The sequence below is a fragment of the Eufriesea mexicana genome, unplaced genomic scaffold (assembly GCF_001483705.2).
Source record: "Eufriesea mexicana isolate 0111107269 unplaced genomic scaffold, ASM148370v2 scaffold5767, whole genome shotgun sequence".
Taxonomy (NCBI): domain Eukaryota; kingdom Metazoa; phylum Arthropoda; class Insecta; order Hymenoptera; family Apidae; genus Eufriesea; species Eufriesea mexicana.
This window is the reverse complement of record NW_016913695.1, coordinates 172,463-195,441: the sequence shown is the minus strand read 5'-3', so window position 1 is coordinate 195,441 and position 22,979 is coordinate 172,463. Positions and strand designations below refer to the sequence as shown.

At 39.3% G+C, this 22,979-nt stretch overlaps 1 protein-coding gene across 1 annotated transcript in view; it reads right to left on the bottom strand.

Moving 5' to 3' along the window:
* Positions 1-5,128: 5,128 nt before the first annotated feature.
* Positions 5,129-22,979, bottom strand: part of PH4alphaEFB (prolyl 4-hydroxylase subunit alpha-1) — a 153,732-nt gene continuing 135,881 nt past the window's right edge. The window contains exons 3-10 of the mRNA XM_017906679.1: positions 17,128-17,450; positions 10,179-10,346; positions 8,604-8,776; positions 7,480-7,746; positions 7,118-7,342; positions 6,966-7,031; positions 6,606-6,771; positions 5,129-6,470 (exon numbers count right to left, since the gene is read on the bottom strand). Of these exons, the coding sequence (XP_017762168.1) occupies positions 6,376-6,470; positions 6,606-6,771; positions 6,966-7,031; positions 7,118-7,342; positions 7,480-7,746; positions 8,604-8,776; positions 10,179-10,346; positions 17,128-17,450 (1,483 nt within the window). The 3' untranslated portion in view covers positions 5,129-6,375. The remainder of the gene's footprint in view (positions 6,471-6,605; positions 6,772-6,965; positions 7,032-7,117; positions 7,343-7,479; positions 7,747-8,603; positions 8,777-10,178; positions 10,347-17,127; positions 17,451-22,979) is intronic.

The following is a 22,979-nucleotide window of genomic DNA, read 5'->3' as shown; positions in this document are numbered from 1 at the left end:
GATGGCCTATCTAACTTGTATGTGACTCCATGATTAATGAAGGTTAGGATATTTTTATTCTTTTATATTCTGGTATAAGTTGAGAGATTTACTGATGGAGATGTGTATGTTAGTTTGGATTCTGCTGGGTTTATATAAGGTGATTCACGTAACTCGCAGGTGAGTTTAGAATTAACGAAGGTCAGGATATTTTTACCCGAAATTCGATATTCTTTGATACTCTGATATCAAAATTATAGAATTTTATGTGCAATAATGAAGTTGACCTCAAAATCTGCGGAACATTTCCATTTATAAAAATCTGAATGCATTACGTGATGTGCCTCTTCAAACCGCGACTTTTGCGTAAAACCTTTTCTCCTGTGATTCGTGCTTTAAAAGTTATACGAATGTGCAAATTTCGTGGAACATTCTGTGTATATGAAAATATCAAATAGACACGAAAAATGGCCAAAAAATTATCTACCAATTAAAATGGAGTATAGACAAAGTCCTATATGTTCAAACATGATTACACTTGCATAGGTTCAATTATCCAAAACATTTCGCATTCTGGGAATTTTTCCATGCAATTATTTCAAGAACTCCCGAGTTTCGAAATTGAAAAATGTAAATTTATTTACATAATAACCTTTCTCCAATTTAATAAACTTAAATAAAAATTATCAGTGTCACAGTGATGGTATCTCATATACTCAAATGTTAATTTGAATATTTATTTTATTCTTCAATAAAATATCTATGTCATTAGTATATTTGCAAGTCCATCTAACAAAATACCTGCGTAACTACTTCAGAGGTTATTTACCAAATGATCGTACGAATCATGCTTAACAAAGGACGTACTTAAGGGTCGAATACGCGAACATCGATAAACGCGAATCGATTGAGCTCTTGGGGTGCAGTCAATGCATTAATATGCATGAAACGACGATGAAACGAAAAATCTCCAAATTTTGAACGACTTCGAATTACAATAAAAATAATAAAAAGTATCACTAACAATAAGAAATCTTCTTATCACGGTAACTAAATTATTTTTACTGCTCGATGACGAAACGAAAAATTTACAAATTTCTAACGACTTAGAAATACAATACAAAGAATAAAAAATACCATTAAACAGTTTTCCTATCGCGGTGACTAAATTATTTTTACTCTTCGATGACAAAGCGAAAAATTTCCAAACTTCGAACCACTTTTAATTGCAATAAAAATAATAAAAAGTATTATTAAAAAATTTCCTGATCGCGGAGACTAAATTATTTTCAGAGAATTCTAATAATTCGAGGAACCTGGTGAAAATATGCGAAACGTAGCTGGAGAAATCGACGATCAGCTGGTGTCTCCAGGCAGTGGGAAACTCGGTTTCTGTAACTACATTATGGAAAGTTACGCCGGAATCGCGAGCGGATGGTTAAAAATTTAATAAGGAACTCCGGGGTCGCATCTGACCGCATTTACGATGTATCTTCCAGCCAGTTCGTATTTACTTCGTCGAACTCTATGCATCGCTAACTAACGGTGTTTAAACCTTCAGAATGGTGTTACCATGGAACGGTGCCGAGTGCAATTTCAGCAGGCCCCAGCGACTGAAAATTTTAACGCACCGAGGAATGCTCATTCCCCCTATCACCTATAGGGAATAAGAATTATTCGTAACTAGAGTATCTCATCTACATCTAATTGCAAAACCCATAGGGGTCAATTTACCTACCTATCATATATCGCACCCCTTATTGACTTTATTTTCCACAGCTTAATTGAATATTTTTTCCCATTCGCCACTCGGCTTGGTTAATTGAAATTCGATTCGTACAAAACGAGCAATCTCTCAAACGAGATTTTCGATGAAAGAGCGACTTTACTTATATAATATTAAACGATCAATAGCCATTCAGCTATTTAGAATTGCATTAACAGGAATTTTTACATTTTCACAAAGACCATATATTTTGTTTCTCTGTTACACAGTCTCGTGAATAATTGAAGCAAAGGGACACAGGTTTGAAGGTTGAAAAATCAGTTATATGTTACGAGATCTAATTAGTGCTGCAAGACTTGTCGGCAATTATCCCGAGAATTAACGCGTACGTTTGATATCAAATGAGGTGAAAATGTTTCGTAACGTTGGTTGTATAACGAATTACACAATGCTCTGCATCGACATTTAACGTCGAGTTCGTGAAAACGATTCAATTTTTCATCGTACACGAGTGAAAGCTTCCGCCATTTTCGAGGTCCTCGCTGTTCCTCCGCGGCCGGAGACCGCCATAATGGCGGGCATAAACTTTCGGCATCAAATTTTCACGAAAGAAACGACTCCCTTATTCGACTTTTTTCCCGAGGCTCTGATCGAGGCTTGAACGTGAGATGCAAAGGAATCGCTTCTCAGTTGGGCGAAGAAGCGAGGAAATACACGAGAAGAAGAAGAAAATGGGAAGAAACGTGGATGCAGGTCGAAAAGAAACTTACATGAAAGTGAATACGTGAGTTTGAAATCCGAAAAGGCACGAGAGCGTAAATTTCGAAGAACATTACAAAATTTGATGAAAAAATTCGAATATCTATTACGTAAAAATAATTTTAAAAACCAATATCATTTTCTGATATTATATATTTTATATACTATAATTGGATAATACGTATATTATGTTAACATGAAATTTTTAAATGTCCAATTATAATTTGGAATTCCATTATCACCAGAATAAAGATAGAAAATGAAAGATTTTTCTAAGTTCAGGAACATAACGTTTCTTCGAACACCTAACCTCTGATGCAATAACGAATTCTTCTAATTCCATTCAAATGTTGACTTTCTAGCCGTAGTGACAAGTTCCACCATTTTCCTGCACGTGGAAAAAAAGGAAAACAATCCTATTGAAATAGAAAGATGAAAAGGTGGATAATATACGGAGCAAAGGCTGGAGAAGCAAGAAGCATCGAGATAGAAGAGAGTGGTGGCTGGTCCGATAAAGCGAGGAACGACGTGTAGATAAAGGGAGGACCGCGTAGGAGGGCAAGAAAATATAGATTGCTTGAGAAAGACGAAGCGAGAGTCCGTTGGTGGGAGAAGGACACGCATACACGGATCGATCGGTAGGACTATTCCGTGGGTGTCGAGTTCTGTCTCCCTCCCGCCCGTGGATTCGGTTCAGCGATAGAGAGAGAGGGAGAGACGCGTAGTGGTCCGTGTAACTCGGTTTCAATGGGAAATTGCGACCTATGAATGCATTAGGATACTATGGGGTTTTACAAGTGATGACCTCGCGAGACTACCAATAGGTGACGCAGGTCACCGATTACGACTGCCATTTATGTCGTCATTTCCTTTGGAAAGTGGCGTCAATTTCGCGGACAATCGGGCGTGATCGTACCGCCGGATAGTGAATGTCAGAGTTCGCGCTGTAAATTCGCCGATCAACTAAACACCGAACGACCTGAATGCGAGAGCACTCTAGCGTTCGAATCGGGAACGAGCGCTTCCGGCTGACGAGTAGCGCACTGGATAACTGGGTGAAATAACGAGGTCTTATTTCCACTTTGGTGGTGTTTGAACAAGGAGCGAAGGAGAAGTGGAGATTGACTTGGGAGATTATTATGCAAGATGGAAACTCTCGGGGAATGTATTACGAACAAATTTTGTGTATAAAATACACGTGTACTGTATTTAGATTTTCCTTACATAAAAGTGTATTATCAATCCTTTGCAGTCTGAGAATTTCTTTTTCTGCAACCGGAAAATTTATTTTAAAAAGAAAAAGGATATAAATTTCTCTGAATTTATTTAGATAATAACCTTCTCCATATTTTTTTTCTTTTTTTATTAATGAAGATAAAATAAGATTACAATTTGAGTTTCATTAATGTCACCGTGATGGCGCCACTGAACCGTAAAAGATTAATTTTCGGCAAGCATATCGTTTGTCGAATAAAGAATAAGGACTTGAAATAATAAAGAATCGAAGATGAGATTTTTCCTTTAGACCCTAGGGTGTTTATGAAATAGGAATTCTCGATTAAAATAGAATATGTTTGTCTATTGGAGGCTGGTTAATCACACAATATCACGAATTCGGGATTTGCAAATGTTTATTGCGTGACATCTTATGGCTTATCAGTAGACCGAAGTAACGAACGTTATAAACGAACTTACGAGCTACATGTTACGTAGGAAATAGTGACTCCGTGACACCGTAGCCTCGCGATTAGTCGATTAGAAATAATCGCTGTGAAATGAGCTGCTTCAGCTCGTTTGACCTAACAATATTCCTTAGTGCGATAACAATGAATCGTAACAACTTTACTTCATCCAAACACAGATCGATGGTGTTATTTTAGTCCAAAAATCGACATCGAAACAACTCATATAATCGTTTAAATAATTTACACGAATTATTTACACGATACCGCATTTAAAATATGCGCCACAATACCTTTTCTCTTAACCAATGACGAATTTGGCGCGGTCGAAGGTCTGCCATGTTGCATCCGATACCATTCCCTGTCTGCCTTCAAAAGTAACGTACTAATGTGATATCACTTCGATAAGCTAGTCACTATTAATTAAACAAGTGCGACGATATTACCACGCACAATATTAGTCTTATATTACGACGAAGACTATACTTTAAATCAATTTTATCATTTCAAATACCGACCGGCGTTACACCGAACACTGCACGAACTTCAACTAACGAATTAATCTGATTGGTTCATAGTTATTGCTAAACTAAACGGACCAATCAGCGCGCTAATTCCGTCAGCCATATTGCTGACGTGCCCGAGAACCAATTACGTTCAGTTTAGAGTTCCAACTTTCGACGTATTACGTGCAAATTTTCACGCGGTTAAAAGTGACGAAATTAATACAAATTGATACTTATAAATGTTATTTTCGTATACAACGTTCGTATTAGTTGTTCTATTAAACGTGAATACTTTTTCATTTCAAATATTCGTAAAATTTCTGTAACATGAGTGTTAAACAGTGTAGCCATATCGCGCGCTTTTTACGTCAATTCCGATTTCAAAATTTCCTTTTACTCGATGTTATAAAACGTGACAATATCTGAATTCCTGTGTAAAAAGAATTCTTAAGATTATTTATCGCAAGTGTGATCATATAAATTGTGGATTTCGTGATTTTATAGATGGTTTTATACACGAAAGGATTTTGATCGTGCTTTTGTGCGTGAGTGGTTATTTCGTGAGGATTGAAGGACAATGTAAGATTCGAAAACTTCTTCTTGGATTTCACACAGACAAGGACTACGACTGTAGATGACGGGAGAAGCTGTAAAGAGCAATGGCTGCATCTAAGGTAAGATACTGTCCATTATTTGACCTCTACTTTAATAGTTTCGATAAATCCTTTTTTCGTTCGATGATGGCGGGCATCGAAGCTCGCGAATTAACGTCTTAAATGCTAAGCTCAATATCACTGTGTAAACAGACATGTCTTTCAGTCGATAGACTTCATCTCTTTCTATTTATCATTCCTCCTTTTCTCTTTTTATTTTCTCCTTTTTTACAAGCGATTCGTATACAAGACGAATGGATCTAAGAAATTGTCGACGTTTCTCGATTATCTTACTACTATTTACAAAAAAGACCCGATTAGAAGGGTGAAACGTGTCGTAGGAGAAGGAACGATGCGATTAAAGATTTCATTAGAATACTCTGATGAACACAGGAATACTTGATTCCACATTTTACATTCTTACATGTTAATTACATTAATAAATGCAATGAGAATGTTTAGAATCTCGTGCTTCGTACACAATGCTTTTTATTTTGTACACGATCACGAGAGTCTTGATTCCTTAGGGAAAAACTAACTGGCCCAAACGTGCGACTTGTTATTGCTTGACAATCTAATGTACTCTACTCCCTACATGCTGTGTGCTCCTGTAAAAATCCTAGGGTCTAGGAATAATATATTAATCGTTAGGTTGCAACAAACAAATCTTTTGAGAAACTGCCTCGTTATCCTATCTTGTACATGTTTTAATATCTTTGCTAAGACTGTTGTGAAAAGAAGATACTTTTCAATTGTTATCAATGCGTGTAATTAAACGATGGCAGTTTTCTCGTCGACATTGTAATCGTACAAAACCATTTTTGCTTTTTGTCCTTGAAAAAGTTACTTGACTCGTAAACGAATCGTCATTTGTGTTTCACACTTTCGTGGATCAGCTTCGCGATGAATAGTATAATGTCCTTATCTCTTCTTCAACATTAAACACACTGTTTACAACGGCGTACATGTATTTAAGGTTTCTCGCGTTTTGAGCGCTCGATTAGAGATTTCGAAACATTTCTCGATTTTATTTATTTTCACTAGTGACGATCCAGGGGTAAGTTGACGATTCAGTGCCTCACGTCGGCTTCATCGGCGGATTGATTTTCAAGGGTGCATGGCCTGCGGAATTCTTGACCTCTTTCGTGCAGCCATTTGTTTGCCACTAAAAAGGGAATAACATAAATATTAATTATATTATGTTATATTATAATTGATAAAAGAATATCATAAATAAATATTAATCATAAATATTAAGATTACATAATTGGGCTTTAATTGGCTTTGGTAGTTGACATACCCCATTTAGAACCAGTGAGAACAGGACAAGCAGCGTGTCTAGTTTTAAAATCTCCCTCTCCATTGGGTTTGAGGTTATACCAGAAGGCTGCGCTGCCTTTCTTGGGCCATAGGGAAATGTTTATGGCGGTGAACACGGTGCCGCCACCTTGTTCCACGTCGCTCATCTGAATATATGAACATCAGAATGAATAATATACTAATTCCAAAACTTATTTCATAGCTTAGTATCTAATAGTTGCATGTAGATTACAAACATGGAAGAAATATCAAGAAAAACATAAACAATGGTATATACATTTAACAAATTTTCCATACTCAAAATATCTATATTTGAATCAGGCAGAAATGAGATACCTACATAGTATAAAACTGTAGCAATGCGATTTCCAGTTCCCAGGCTTTTAAACGCATTTGTTTCCTCTTTCTAAACATAAATGATTGTTTACATTAATAATGTATCACAATGACTAGTTTAATTTAAGGGAGAGATGGCATAGAATTTCAACTTACTCTTGCAAAATCAAAGTGTGGTTCATAATGACCACCGATACCATAATTCACCACTTGCAGTTCTTCTGCCGTGTCAACAGACAGACTAGTCATGTGTTCCACACGTCGGCTAACCGCTGCCACGTGTTTATGTTCGTGCTCCTGAAGCCACGCACTCTTACTAATCCTATAATTCGCTATCTCTAAGGCACCAGTTTTGTAATTCTGTACCGTGGCACGTTTGAACTGCAATGACAAAATGAAGAATCAATATTCATCCAAGTCACATGAAAAGTATATGTAATCAATTATCAACATTTCACGCAATTAATTTCCAATCAATTAGGATCTAGGTGACTTATGTTTGACGTCTGTTATATTACCCTGGGTTGCGCAAATCTTTTAATCGTCTCGATTTCCTCATCGTATATCACGTCATGGTATACGACTATCCTCGGATCTAAGTAAGCCTCCTCCTCCTTGAACGGGGCGATTTTCAAAAATGGAATTCCACGATCGACGTAGCGACACTTGAGGTTCTTTTGTAGTTCCGGTGTGATGGACACCTCACCTCGGCACAGCATCTCGTAGCGCTCTCTTTCAGTCATCTCCTCCCAAGGTTTCACTTTTTTCTCGGTAACAGTGAAGTGCTGAAACATAGTGACAAGGAATTAAATTACTGTAAGGATATCTCAAGGTTTGAATTAGCTTTTAGGTTTCTATTAAGTCTATTAAGTCGTCTCGAGAGCAACTCGAGGTCACTCGAAAATGACTTTTAGGATATCTCGAGATTAATTCAATTCAAGATCACATCAAAACGTCTATTTCAAGTTCAGTCATGTTAAGGTTATCTGAAGGATATTAGGTCATTCGTAGGCAATTTAAAGGACATCATAAGGCTACCTGAAGAATATCTCAAAGTCATTCCAAGATCACTCGAAGGTTATTTACAGGACATCTCAAGGTTACTTGAAAATTACACGAAGAATCAAGGTTATCTGAAGGTCATTATAAGGACACGCCGAGATTATTCGAAGGTTATTATAAGGACACTTCGAGATTATTCGAAGATCATTATGACACCTCGAGATTATTCGAAGGTCATCATGGCACCTCGAGATTATTCGAAGGCCATTATAAGAACACCTCAAGATTATTCGAAGGTCATTATAAGAACATCCTGAGATTATTATTATCCTGATATCCTGAGAATATTTTTATTATCGAAGGTTATTTCAAAGTCAATTCAGGATCATTTCACAGTCATTCCCGAAGTGGTATCAAGGATAAAGTCGAATAACCAAGGAATCAGATCCAAAATTTTCCGCATTATTTGCAAGTTTTTGCCAACAATAACCCTCTTTTCTTCCCATATCTTCGTATCGCAAGGCAAGCGTCAGTGGAGTCCTTTAACAGCGTTCGCCGCAAGCGAAGCTACACGAGATCATCCTAAATTGAATTCAGCGCCAGGCAGTCCGACCATGGAGTCTGCAACGCGCTATCTCACCTGCGCAGGAACAGCGGTGTCGTCCAGACCATCCTCGCCGCGTTTCTTCCTCGACTGGCTCGCCTTGCTCTGGATCTCCTTCTGATAGTAAGCCCGATTGCCCAAAGCACGCTCGTGAGTCGGCACCAGCTCCAACAGCTCGTTCGTCATGCTTAGAGCCCGCGCCACGTTCCCTGCGCACAATGAGGCGGTATAAATTTCGCGAAGAAATCGGGGAAATCGCTGTTTGCCCGGCAAACGTTAAATTCTTTCCGGCGAGTCGACGCCGAGTTTCTCATTATTTAACGAACCGTCATTCCCGGCTTAATCCGACGATTTCACGCTAGAAAGGGTTAACGCCAGCGTCCCCAGGCATAATACGTTCGACGAACTTTTAACGAAGCTCTAAACAAACTAACCGGCCGGAAGTTGCCCGTTCGCGACGGGAAATTTTAACGGCAATTAAATTCCTTTCCCCGTTTTCTTTTAAACGCCCCTTTTCCCGCCGAAGCTGTTTGAAATTGATTTCACGGGCATTAAATCCACCCCGGAACGACGGACGACAACGAGCACGATTATTGACACTGACTTATTGGCCTTTTCGTCTCTTCGTTAGCCATCTTCACCGATATCGCGAATAAATATCCTAATTCCGACATTCGAAAATTTAATTTCGGATGAACGAGATTTTTATTCCTTTGGAATGTGTTACTATATAAAGATTGCATTCTCCATGGTGCATGCTCGATGGTGTATGCGAATTTTATAATAATGTCTTTGAAATTTTATTGGAATTTAAGGAAAATAAAGTGCCACGGATTTTCATTACTAGTGGCAATCAAACTATTGTTAATTTTTCAAATCAATCACTGGGATTTAAATTCTTCGAAAATTTTAGAAATTTTATTAAAAAATTAAAGCCAATAGAAACGAGGTATATTTGATTATCAATAGCACTCAAACCATTGTTCATTTTTCAAACCCATCACTCGGATTTAAAATCTTCAAAAATTTTAGAAATTTAGAGATAACTTATCCCATGAAAAAACAAATTTCCATCCTATACTAATTCGACACTTATTGTCCAAAAGAGAATTAAAAAATTCTCCTATTAAAATTATTTGAGACACCTCATGAGTATACAATTTTTATCGTCCACTTTATTTTCATCTCCCAACATTTAAAATTCTAAAAAATTCCGAAGCTTGAACGAAAATGTAGAAACAGAACCGTGAACGATACACAGGCGCTGTAACTGCAGGGTGACACTCGGATATACGTGTAATTTAGCTTCTAATTTACAATGGCCGACTTTTATTCGCTCGCGGTAACTTTTCCCCCAGTTTTCGGCTCGCAAATCTACCCCTCACGCGTTCACCGAAATTCCCGTGCAATTGTAACTTTCATTCACCAAAGAACGCTGCTATCCTCCAAACAACTATTCCAAAACCTTCGCGATATTTTCACTCGACGAATATGAAAATTAAAAATATTCGAACACCGTGGGTACGTCTCTATGCACTTCTGCCTCGAATTTTCGGAGGGTAAATTAATCACGAACAAGGAGGAAGTATAGTTCTTATCGAGATATCATACCTTGCATGTACGTCGAGAACGCCAAGTATTCCAATATGTCCGGTTTCGAAGTTGTGGTGGCGTTTTGCTCCTCCTGAAGACGATCCATGGCTTCTTGCATCCAGAGGACGGTGTGATAGTAATCACGATTGTGATAAGACTGTCTCCCAAGTTCGAAACAATCGCTGGCTGCGGGGGAGGAGAGATCGGGACAGATTAATTTAACTTTCCTTAACCGTCTATCGAATTTTAACTATTTTCTTCCCCGGGGTTCCCAACAAATCCCGGAACACGTATCAAAGAAGATCCGAAAGAAAATCTCGAAGAGGATCTCGAGATATTACCACTCCGTTCGCTGATTAAAAGAATCGTTGTGAAACGCGATAAAAAGGATAAGAGACCTCCTCCATGGCCAATAAAACGAACAATTCGATCCTGGTAGACCCTAAAACTCTTCGCGTGTAACCAGAAACGCGAGATCTCTCCAACTCCAGCATTTCGCGGAATTCACCGTCTCGACGAGATCTCGGGGTGAAATTATTCGAAGAAAAAATAAAAGGGAAGACAGAAACACAAATAAAGAGAGAGAAAGAGAGAGAAGGGAAACTGCAGAGTTTCGTAGGAAGGAGAAGGAAATTTATTCTCGTGATTTCGACTTCTCTCCCGGCACCCCCGATCGTCGCAGTCGCACCGTTCCCTGATTATTCCGTGATTCTGAGCCCACCCTGTATAATTCATGAGTCTATTATCATAATTACATTCGTAATAACATCGCACGATGGCCGGTCGCGGGAAAAATCTGAAAGCCGGGGCCGAAGAGGGAAGCTGCCACCCCTGGCTCAACCCCGTACACCCCGGCCGTCGGCCCCCGTGGTATTTTTCGAATCGAACTTTCCTCGCCGAAAGTTCCTTGCACCGTTATGCATTCCGACCGGCGTCAAACAGCCGGGAAAGCTTCACCTTTCGTCCATCGCGACTTGCTCTTTTCTTTGCACCTCTTGCAGCGAAAAACTTGCCCCGTTAATTAATTTCACGATGGTCCGCCGCAGATTGCGAAGTTTCGCGGTTATACCGCGAATTTATCCGCGGCAAGTTCCGGCAGATCGCTAAATAAGGGGGTTTATTCGGCCGGAACAGGCTGTTGGAATAAAAACAGAGGGGATGCGGGAGTTTTACGCGGCTATAACGAAGTTCGAAATTGAATCGTAAAGGCGGTGAATCGCGAGAACGGGCAGCACCCTTCTTCTGCAATCGTTTACGCGCCGGCATAAAGCGAAAGGGGTGGGTATAGGATAGGATTACTCGTTTATAATTTAATCAGAGGCCGGGAACGATTGGCGGCCGTGGAAATCTCGCGTTGTTTCTCGGCCGCGAGCTTTTCGCCGGATAACCGGGATTAAACGAATCTTAATTTAATTTAATCCGCCGTACGGCTAATTGAATCGAATTTAAATTAGCCATGAAGGCGACCCGGCCTTAGATCCCCGCGTGATACTTGATTAAATTTAATAATCTACTAATAACACGGACGCCGGTCGTACTACCCAGTGTTTCGTTATTTTCATTTAGCTCTTCGAGTTAATAATATGCCCCGGGTTTATTACCTTCGCGTAGATTCGAGAGGTACGTTTTCCAAAATATACCGGATATCGGAAAGTTAATTTTTGCACCGGTTCAGACGTGTGTGTGGAGGAGGTAGGGGTGGGTGGGTGGTAGTAGAGATAGACAGATGGGTGTGGGTGCTAATTTAATAAATAAATGAAGTTTGTATTCAATAAAATTATAGTTAGTAGTATAGTTTTAATTATTTAGTAGTAGCATAAATATAATTATAGAATTATAGAATTATTTAGTAGTAGTATTATAAAAATACCGACTATTTTATTTATTTATTTATTTTTTTTTAATTATTTGTTAGGCTTACTATGTGCAGATGTGGGTGGTTGGGTGGGAGTAGAGATAGACAGATGGGTGTGGATACTAATTTAATAAATGAATGAAGTTTGTATTCAATAAAATTATAGTTAGTAGTATAGTTTTAATTATTTAGTAGTAGCATAAATATAATTATAGAATTATAGAATTATTTAGTAGTAGCATTATAAAAATACCGACTATTTTATTTATTTATTTTTTTTTAATTATTTGTTAGGCTTACTATGTGCAGATGTGGGTGGGTGGGTGGCAGTAGAGATAGACAGATGGGTGTGGGTGCTAATTTAATAAATAAATGAAGTCTGTATTCAATAAAATTATAGTTAGTAGTATAGTTTTAATTATTTCGTAGTAGCATAAATATAATTATAGAATTATAGAATTATTTAGTAGTAGTGTAAATATAATTATAATTTTAGTTCATATATTTATATTAATGTGATTATGGATTTTATAAAAATGTCGACAATTTTTCTCTTTCAATTATTTGTTAGGTTTACTATATGCAAATGTGGGTGAGTGGGAGGGAGTAGAGATAGACGGATGGTTGTGGGCACTGATTCAATAAATGAATTATGTATTCAGTCATAAAAAATTATTTTACCGTAAATAGTAGAATATAAAAGCACAACGAGAAGTTAATACTTGATTCCTACTAAATTAAGATGAATTAAACATTTTTCTGAAGGTATATCATCTTCAAAATCTCTGGAAAAACCAGCAACCACAGAAGCCCAATTATTCTCCCTGCACTCTTCTATTCACACGAACCTCTGCCACTTTCACCTACCCCACCCCGGATTCCCTATTTTCAATTACTCACATCCCTACTCGGAATCACCATTCCCCTTCCACGAAACAATCTCTGCTTCCTTCCGAGCCACGTTCGCAACCCTCGAAGGGTGGACTCGAAAAGGAAGGAGAAAAAAGGGAAAAAAAAGAAAAAAAATCATAGTCGAGCATGAACGGGGAAGAAAATCGTACCTACGAGAAGAAGATCGTTCCCATTAGCCATTCAATATTCATCGGACTCCCCATGGTGGGTCTAAATGATGCAAGGAAACGGGCCGTGGCTCCGTGTCGACGAAAAAATCGCTTCCTTGTCACGGCGAAGGTCGGAAGCTTGCACACGGCAATAAGAGCAGCCACGGAGACGACGAAGGGTAAAAAGGGAGGAAGGAGGGGAAACGATGGCGACAACAGAAGCCGCGAATTATCCCTGCAACCCCGTGGACGAAAGCCGGGGCAGGGGGCAGGGAGGGATGCCGATGAAAGAAATGGCGTAAATTATTCATGTCAGGGGTCGTTGAGTACAGGTAACATCGGGAGCCAATATTCCTGGCCGATTCGCAACGTTTTGCCCTTGCTACCCCTTTTCGATCCGAATAAATAATTCACCGCGAAGGAAGGTCCTCCTTTTTTTCCCTCGGCCCCCTTTTTCCTCGCCACAGCCCTGGGCTAATGCGATAACGAGGCGTGGATGCCTCGTAATGAATCATTTAGCTCGTAATACCCGACCTAACTGCTGCTAAGAATTTTATTGTCGCGGGACAGACTGCTTCTTTATTAGGCCCGTCGAGGATCTTTGATTTAGACCAGCTGACGGCCAAATATCGAGTTGTGCTTCTGAATTAGTGATATACGCGGTAATAGTTGACACAGATTTTAATATATACGGTAGCTCACGAAAGTATTCGCATGCTATATTTTAAAAGAATTCTCTTATCCAAAAGTTCTGATTTTAATGAAAGTTCGCATAAAGTAATGCCGAGTTACGTGTGCAGTATGTTTTTTATTGGCAAAAAATGACTTTGTGGGAATTTTAATTTTAATTTTATTTATTTTACAATTTTTTGCTTCATAAACCGGATCTCACAAAGAGAAATATTTGCTATAGAATGACAGAGCACTAAGAGTTAAACATATTTTATTCGAAAAAACTTCTATTTATCTCGCATCGTTATACAGTTACATTTAAAGAACTTTGAATAACTATTTCACCCATCCAGGTGAAGCAGTATCTGTAAATAAAAGGAGTTCAACCATGTGTAACTCGTTAAGCATTACATGCATGCAAACTTTCGTTGAAATCAGAATTTTTAGGTTAGAATACTCTTGAAATTTGTATATCGTTCGAATATTTTCGCGAGCTACTATATATTGATGCAAAAATGAGTGATGTCTGTAAGAAAGAACGAGAGGATCGAATATACGTGTAATGAATAAAGTATGGTACAGACTGTGTATATTTATGTATTATAATACAGGGTGTCCCAAAAAAACGTATATACATTTTAATACCTTTCTAATTTCCCTTTAATTTATTTTTTATTTATTTATTTATATATTATTTTTATAATCATGCAAAGTGTGTATACATTTTTTTTTAGACACCCTGTACACGAAAGAAGAGAGAACAAACGAGAGAGTACATGGATAGGTCAGTTGCAATTCAGAATTCATTGAGAATAGGGTGAAGGTGTATCGTGAGAAAGAGTAAACATAATTAGATATATTTCATAGATCCCAACCCCTAACCTAACGTTCAATAATATTATCTAATAATATTGGAAAAATAATTATTCGTTATATTCATATAAATATAATATCCGCGACTAACAGTCTATACAGGGTGTCCAGGAATAATACAGTGGGTAAACAGAGTATTGGTATATCATCTTGCAGAGTATTTGGTATATCATTGTGAAACCTGAAAGTTTCGATTTTAATCCCTTGATTTAATCGAGAAACTGTGCATTTGGAAATTATTTATTTCATTTTAATTAGGGGTAGTAGGGGTAGTACGTATTTTCTATATAATAAAACTCTTCTTGTTTGCATTTTTTACCCTGTTCTTCTGTTCCCCTCCCCTATATATTACATCACGATCCCTTTACAAACTCCGTTACAAAATTTAAAATTTTATCGCGAGAGTTGGTCAGAATTTTCCAACAGGCCATTTCGTTCTTCCTTATATTCCCTTCAAGACACTTGACTCCGTATAAACTGCTGAAGATTTCCCGTCGATATCTCAAAAAAGGTTCTCTTCCCTCGAAAATACCGAACGTCTGAAGCTTGACGTTATCGGTTCCCTCTCGACTTCCTCCACGCTTCGTTTCACAGTCTATTTTTCCCCTTTTTTCCCTGCACACTATCGCGAGATCCCCGCCGCGAAGCCACGCGTTATTGTTCGTGAAATCCATTCGAGGCAGTGAAGAACTCTTTCAGCAACCGCTTTCCGAAGATCGGTGCGAGTTCTCCCCTACGTGGGAGATAGGAAAAGTTTTCGAAAAAGCAGCTGCTTGTAGGCGCCATTCGAAACAAAACGAGCGAACTCAATCGTGCCATCTATCGGAGAAACAGAGAAACAGGGATCCTCGTTTGGGAACGCGGAGTTCTGCGACGACACTAGCGCCACGAGGACGTAACTTGTGAACCTAATTTCGCGAAGAGAGGAAATAAAATACGTCTTTGATTATTTATTGAAATTTCGAGTGATTAGGTGTATCGATGTTATGAACAAGCTGCTTGCTTCGAAATTAGGCTTCGTGATTATGGTTCCCACCTGTTTTACGAGAAGAGTAGCTTCGAATTAGCCTAACGAGGGACCATATGCAACCTGTACAACCGATTTCGATGAAATTTCTGGGAAGCATAGTTCTCGAAGAAATATTTGACACGCCTTTCATTATTTTACGATTTTATTAACTCTAAAACTACCAACCCAGTGAAAATGACTGGTCCCAGAATTTTCCTTTTTGCAATTACCGAACGCATACACCTGTTTTAAGAATAAAATCAACTCGTATTAAGAAAGAACTGTAATCAATATATTCACTCATATTCATCGTATCGCTGAAATTACTATAATCTGTGCACGTTATAGTTAGGTACGCATTAAAAATCGGTAGTTCTAGTGTTAAAGGGATTCTAGGGGTTTTACCAAAGGGGATTTTATAAAAGAGGAAGAATCAAAAGCGGCGTCAAGGCAAAGCCAAGTTTCCATAGAAAAAAACTTGATAAAAATGCGAAAAACGGAAGCCCTTGACTGAAAGGGGATCAAAAACAGAAACTCTCGAAACCGGAAAGACTCTTGAAACTTGAAGAGCCAAAAGAAAACACTCGCTGGCGATATCAAAAAACCTTTTGAAAAAGGGAAGTTACACATGGACAAATAAACTGTGGGTGCCGACCATGATCCCCAAACGTGGAACCCCTAAAGAACGGGAGAAAATCGAAAATTGGAGGAGGAATCTCTCGAGCCAGGAGGAAAGAAAATTCAGCGTAGTCAATGTAGCGTCCTACGGTATCGAATCTCTTCGATTTCCAAGAACGCTTATCACGCGCCAAATTGATATTGCGTGACTAGTTGTGATAATAAGGATCCAGAATGCGCGTGGTCAAAAGAGAGTGTTTATTTACAGAAAAGCGTAGAATAGTTATAATGTAGACGTTAACGGAGTACCGTTTCGAACACGCGTTCGTATGTGTAATTAAGATGTTGGAAGGATCGGTGCCGAAGACGAACTGACTTCTCGATTTTGCTCTATGTCCTGTCTCGTCGTGTTCGGTCCGGTGTTTTCTCTAGTTAAGTTCTGATTGGGTAAAATAGACGTTGGTGGTGGAAAGGTAAAGAGTTTTAATTGGACAGAGGGTGTGACATAAGGACCTTTGGCTAAGGAGTAGGAAACTGTCAAGGAGCCGATTTCTGATGGTCAATGACGTGATTTATAAGTGCCGTCCGTCCGTCGCTTGTTGGGTCTGTCACAAGTGGGCCCCATCTGTCGCGTCTGGTACTAGTAAAATTCCTAATTTTGCTTTACCTTTATAAGCTTAATCCGCTAGAACGGCGTTGAGGCACATCGAACCTCCGGAATTGCAGTCGCGGTATAAAATATAAAATAAACCGTTAGGTCTGTTAAAAGTGTAGGCCTTAATTATAAAATCATGTTCTAAACACGCTCTTCGGGACGGAACAGTCAAAGAGAAAGAAAAGGATGAGAAAGAGGTAAAGAAATAATCCGTATGTACAAACCACTTAATCCGGTGCTATACTGGATCCCATTCAGCACACCCCTAGCGACTTGTGCAGTCTCGAGCTTGTACGTGTCCTGTAGCCTCATCAAAGCGACAGCAGCGCCATTAAGGTCCTCGTCAGTGGGGAATTTCAGGTCGCTCCGTGAGCTGGTGATATTCGCGACGAAGGACTTGCCAACGTCCTGGGTGATCAGCTCCTCCACCCGTTTCCAATCGGTGGTCAGTCTTTTCACCAGCAGATAAGCGTTGATTGGGTTAGACAGGTACTGCTGAATGTTTCTCGACGCCTCCTCGTGCTCCCTCGCGTAATCCTCCACGTTCCTGAAACACAGTGCAAATATGTTTTTATTCCTCGCTGTAATGTGTCATAGGTGTGCATGATTCGAGCATGACTACAAACGTCCGTGACTTGGGCTATTTCGAGTGCAGGGGGTTAAGGTGTATTTATAGGAACGTAAATGAAACACGAACTTTTATTAAATTCTGCGATCTCGACTCACGACCAACAAAACAGAACCTTCGGAATACGGCTTTTTAATATCCCAAGTTTCAAGCTCTTTAGGTTTATGATCTCCAACTCTCATCCGAATTGCACGAGATTCGACCATCTTCGAGTTATTCGGTGCAAAATTTTGGGCAAAGTTTATGAAACTCTCTTCATCAGAAAATTCGTAAATTAAAAAAAAATTCGAAGAAGGTATCAGTACAATATATATCGCATATAATATTATTATTGCATGCTATATTATATTGCATATCATTATAGTTAATAAGGATAGTGTAACATAAAATTACGAAATTTATTATTAAAATTTATTAAAATTTAACTTTCAAATATAAAATAAATATATATAGTATAAACAAATTTAACTCTCAATTAATTAAACTTTGTCATTAAAATTGATAGCATCGAATGTTATAACATAATAAATAAATTTAAATAAGGTATAAAATAAATATATATGTAAATTATTATAGCCTACATAGAATTACATATAAAAATTGTTGTTTCTTTGTTGGCCACGTAACATCTCAGAGACACTTTGGTACCTGAATGATAATTAAGTCGACTTCCGTCGCGATACTTAATTAACACACGTGCAACTGTACAAACGAGGAAAAGCAGATTTCTGCCGGCTTCCGGTGATTACCCTTTAATGAATTTAGGAAATTCAATCTGCGCCGCAAGGAATCCGGCGGAACGGCGTCGTGGACGCTTTTTAATTTAATCTCTGACTGCAAAAGGGGTTGCTGTATCCCGCCCCTTTCCCTGCACAACAGGCCCTTTTACCGTGATTCAGCAGATGTTTCCCCTGATTCAAGGAACAGACCTCGTTGTCATTTTCTTTTCTCCCTCTCTTCCCAAACGATCCCCCGAATCGTTTCATCTCGCGCCATTTTCCACCGTGTTCTCCACGGCGCGCGACGAAGCAAGTATTTTCGTGGATCGTTTAATCTCCCCCCGCGATCGGAAAATGACGAATCGCCTTAATTTCAAAGCGATCGATTTTTCGTTCCACGGACAAACAAACGGGGAAACAAGGCAGGAGAAAAAGGAGCGAAATTTGAACGGCAAAAGGTGAAGGGAGAATGAAATATGGAAATTGAGGAAAGCAGATGAAGGAAATATACGAAGTAAAAAGTGGGTAAAAAGTGGATAAAGGTAAATGAAAGACACGTAAATTGGATGAAAAATGCATAAGGTGGATAAAAAGCCGAGAGATATTGCAGGAGTTCGTGAAAAGTGGCAAAAAATAGGTAAAGTAGTTGCGGAGTGGATAAAAAGCAAGTAAAGTGCATAAAAAGTGGTTAGAAACTGGTTAAACGTATAAAGAGTAGTTAAAAATAAATAAAACGAACGGGAAGGTAAAAAGTAGGTAGAGTGGGTAAAAAGTAGGTAAAAAGATAGGTAAAGGGATTAAAACGGCAGAAGACGGGAATGGTAAATAAGGGGGACGTAAAAAGATGAATTTCGCGGATGAGAAAATGAAAAATGAAAAATAAGAGAAAAAGGAAAAAGAAAATTCCACGTTATATTTAGAGTCGCGCAGTGCGCGAAAATTACAGCAGTCGTGAATTGCAAGTTGAATAGCTCAAACAGCGCTGTTCGTCGTCTCTCCTAGCGTTATGCCGGCCATTGTTAAGAAGATAGACTTCTAGCTTTTCCAGTAATTTAACTTGCAAACTTCAACCACGAGAAACTTTCCGCGTTGCGGAATTCTCAAAAGCAATGATAACTTTTCTTCTCGACCATCCGCGACGGAAGTTTCCGGTTAAAGAATATAGAACTTTTTTCAACTGCAATCGACTGCGAAATGTGATCAGATCGCGTAATTTTTGCCGGAAAAACGCTTCCGATAATTCGCGGATGGTGTCACAGGTAGCTATGTAAAAATACATATACAAATCTGAGAACTATTCTAAAATTGGATGACGTGGATCATCTTTCGCTTCTAAGTTATCTAACTAGCGATCTTCGTTCAATTTTTTTTCTAAGCACGATAAATAGGATCGTGGATTCGATTACTTTGGATTATTAGGCTTCCAAACTTGAGATTTTCGAATTTTGGGACCTGAAATTTAGAGCCTAGGATACATGGACTTCGAAGTATAACTAGATCCCAAAATCCAGACGTCAGTCATGGGATCTCACACCTTAAGCTTTAGACCCCAAACCTCAGACTTCAGACCTCGATAAACTTGAGATTTTCGAATTTTGGGACCTGAAATTTAGAGCCTAGGATACATGGACTTCGAAGTTTAACTAGATCCCAAAATCCAGACGTCAGTCATGGGATCTCACACCTCAAGCTTTAGACCCCAAACCTCAGACTTCAGACCTCGAACCTCAGACCTCAGACCTCAGACTTCAGACCTCAGACACCAGACCTCAAACCTCAGACCCCAGACCTCAGAGGTTAGACCTCAGACTTCAGACCTCAAGCCTCAGAGGTTAGACCTCAGGCCTCCGATTTTAGACTCCTGTCCCTAAATTATAGATTTCGGGATCTAAATTCCACATTTAGGACTTCATACCATCGATTCTAGACTCTACACCTCAAACTTTAGACACCAAAGTCTGAACTTAGATCCAGGGAATATCCAAAGAGGGTTTTACGAAGTTGAGACGACTTAACTAGGAATCTACGAGAAAGGAACGATTAAAAGCAGTACTCATTATGTCAAGATAGTCCACGAGCCCCACGAGCCAGAGTAATGCGAGTTATATGAGGTCAGGGAAGTTAGAGTAGTTCAAGGCGATCTCTGTGAGGTTATGTCGGTTCAAGACAGGTTCTACTAGACCGAAGTGATCTGACACGAGCTCTTCGAAGTCTGGATAGTTTGAAGCTGTCTCTATGAGCTTGCGTTCGTTCAAAATGGGTTCTACGAAGTTGCTGTAGTCTAAGACAACTTCCACGCGACCCGGGTATTCCAAGGTAGGTTCTACGAGGTCAAAGTGGATTCTGCGATTCTGAGAAATTCCGTAGTAGGCAACAGCTCCGAAGTTTTCTTCGAATCAACCGATTTTCCCAGTTCTGACTCTTTCTTACATCCTTTGCTTTGAGCTCGAAGCTTGTCAGGACTGTCCTAACGATATTTTCATTCAGGAGTCTAGACTATTTGCCAGGGTCTACTCGCTTATGCTTACCATTTCAACCTGCAAACTGCCATATGTAAACGACGAAAATGCTGTCATAAGATCGCTCTGTCTCTATCTGTAAAGATCTCTCGTAAGATCATTCGACGGTATCTTATCTCTCTTGATGCACACTCTTTGCTTCGAGCTCGAAGCTTGCCAGGACTGTCCTAACGATATTTTTATTCAGGAATCTAGTCTATTCGCTAGGATTTACTCGCTTACACTTGCCATTTTAACCTGCAAACTCCCGTATGCAAACGATGAAAATGCTTTCATATGTCATCTGTCTCTATCTCTAAAGATCTCTCGTAAGATCATTCGACGGTGTCCCATCTCTCTCTCTACAGCCCAACCTCATTCCCAACTTGATCCAGCTTCTACCACCGGTGAAGGGAACAACAATACCACAATTTTACGAAGCTCGACGACAAAACACGGCTTTACCATCTCCGCTAAGCAAGCAATCCCAGACACCTCCCCAGAGGTCCGCGTGTCGATGCATCGCCGACAGCGACGTCCCTTCCCGAAACAATTTAGCAATCCCCGCCGCTTCCTGCCCTTCCATTTTCTCTTCGTTTCACGATCGCGTTTTCCAACAAAGCCCGATGCGATCCCTGTATCCGCGACCCGTTGCTCACCCTCGTTCACCAGGCCAACCCCCTGTTTCCGGGGATTTAAAGAGAAATACAAAGGACTTGGCAAGATGACGAGGGAATTATTCAGTCCTGTTCTCTACTTTGCCGGGCACCGCGCAATAGGCAATAACTGTCTGCCGTAGATAACGACCGAACTTCAACCCTTCCCTTCCGCCCCTGAAGGGACAGAGATAATTCGCGAAGATCGTTCTGGCGCGCGGAAAAGCCAATGGGGAATCGGCTATCCCGGCCCAGCGTAATAATACGTCCTCCGATGGATGAGGCGCGTGGCTTGCATGCAGATGCCATCAGCATCGATTAATTCTCGCGCCATTCCACCTCACCCTCTATGCTTTTTGCTCCGTCACACGACCACAGTCGGATTCCGCCGCGTTCAAACGATCTTCGCTTCATTTCGTTCTCAATTTCTTCCGTTTCATCTATCTGGGTCTGAGATTTCTGACCTGGGGTCTGATGATCCGAACAAATTGGAGATTCGTCAATTTCTCAGAAATTTTAGGAGTTGCAATGATTTTCTTCCAATTTACGTATCCTGGTAGAGATTTCTGTCTCGGGGTATGATGATTTGAACAAATGACGTCAATTTTTCAGGAGTTTCAATTTTGGGAGTTTCACTGTGGGTCTGATGAATTTTCTGAGGGCAAAAGTGTAGGTAGGTTAGAGATAGAGTTCAGGTTTGAGTACAGGTTTTAAAGTAAATTTTGCATTTACAATTGTGTCTTATCATGCCAATTTTTCATCTTCTTACTATTTGTGAGAGTTTCATTGTACTATGAATATGATTGTCCGTTGGCCTAAGTCAGGGAGAACTAGAGATTCAGGGTTTCTGCGAATCGTTGATCCTTCTCAACCTAGTCTCACCTTCTTAACATCTGATAGACTATGATATATGAACTAGACCTGACAATAAATGGCATAGAGTATAACACTAGGTAAGCATCATCCTTAAAGCAAAGGCAAGTATAGCTTAATGACGATTTAAGAGTGCAATCACAGAGACAGAAACTCAGAAGATTGATGCTCTAGATAGAGATGGAGATCAGGAACACATCAGCAAAGAGATGAAGGATCATTTGATTTGAACCAATCAATTCTTTCACTTTATATATTATACATTCACCTTTCTCTGATGATCTCTAACCCTCTTCCTATAAAATTCCTAAAAGGGATCTAGTAAACCAACCAATTCTTTCATTTCATGTACAATTACCTTCCCCTCATAGTCTCTAATCCTCCTCTTGCAAAATTGTTATTCTACATCACAAAATCCCAAAGCAACGACGATACCAATTCTCTCCGACCCTACCCCCACATCCCAAAAGAGATCTAACAAACCAACCAATTCTTTAATTCCATATACATTTACCTTCCTTTCATAGTCTCTAATCCTCCTCTAATAAAATTGTTGTTCTACATCATAAAATCCCCAAACAATGACGATACCAATTCTTTCTGGCCTTATCCCAACATCCCAAAAGAGATCTAATAAATCGATCAATTCTTTCATTTATACACATTCATCTTCCTCTCATAGTCTCTAGCCCTCTACCTATA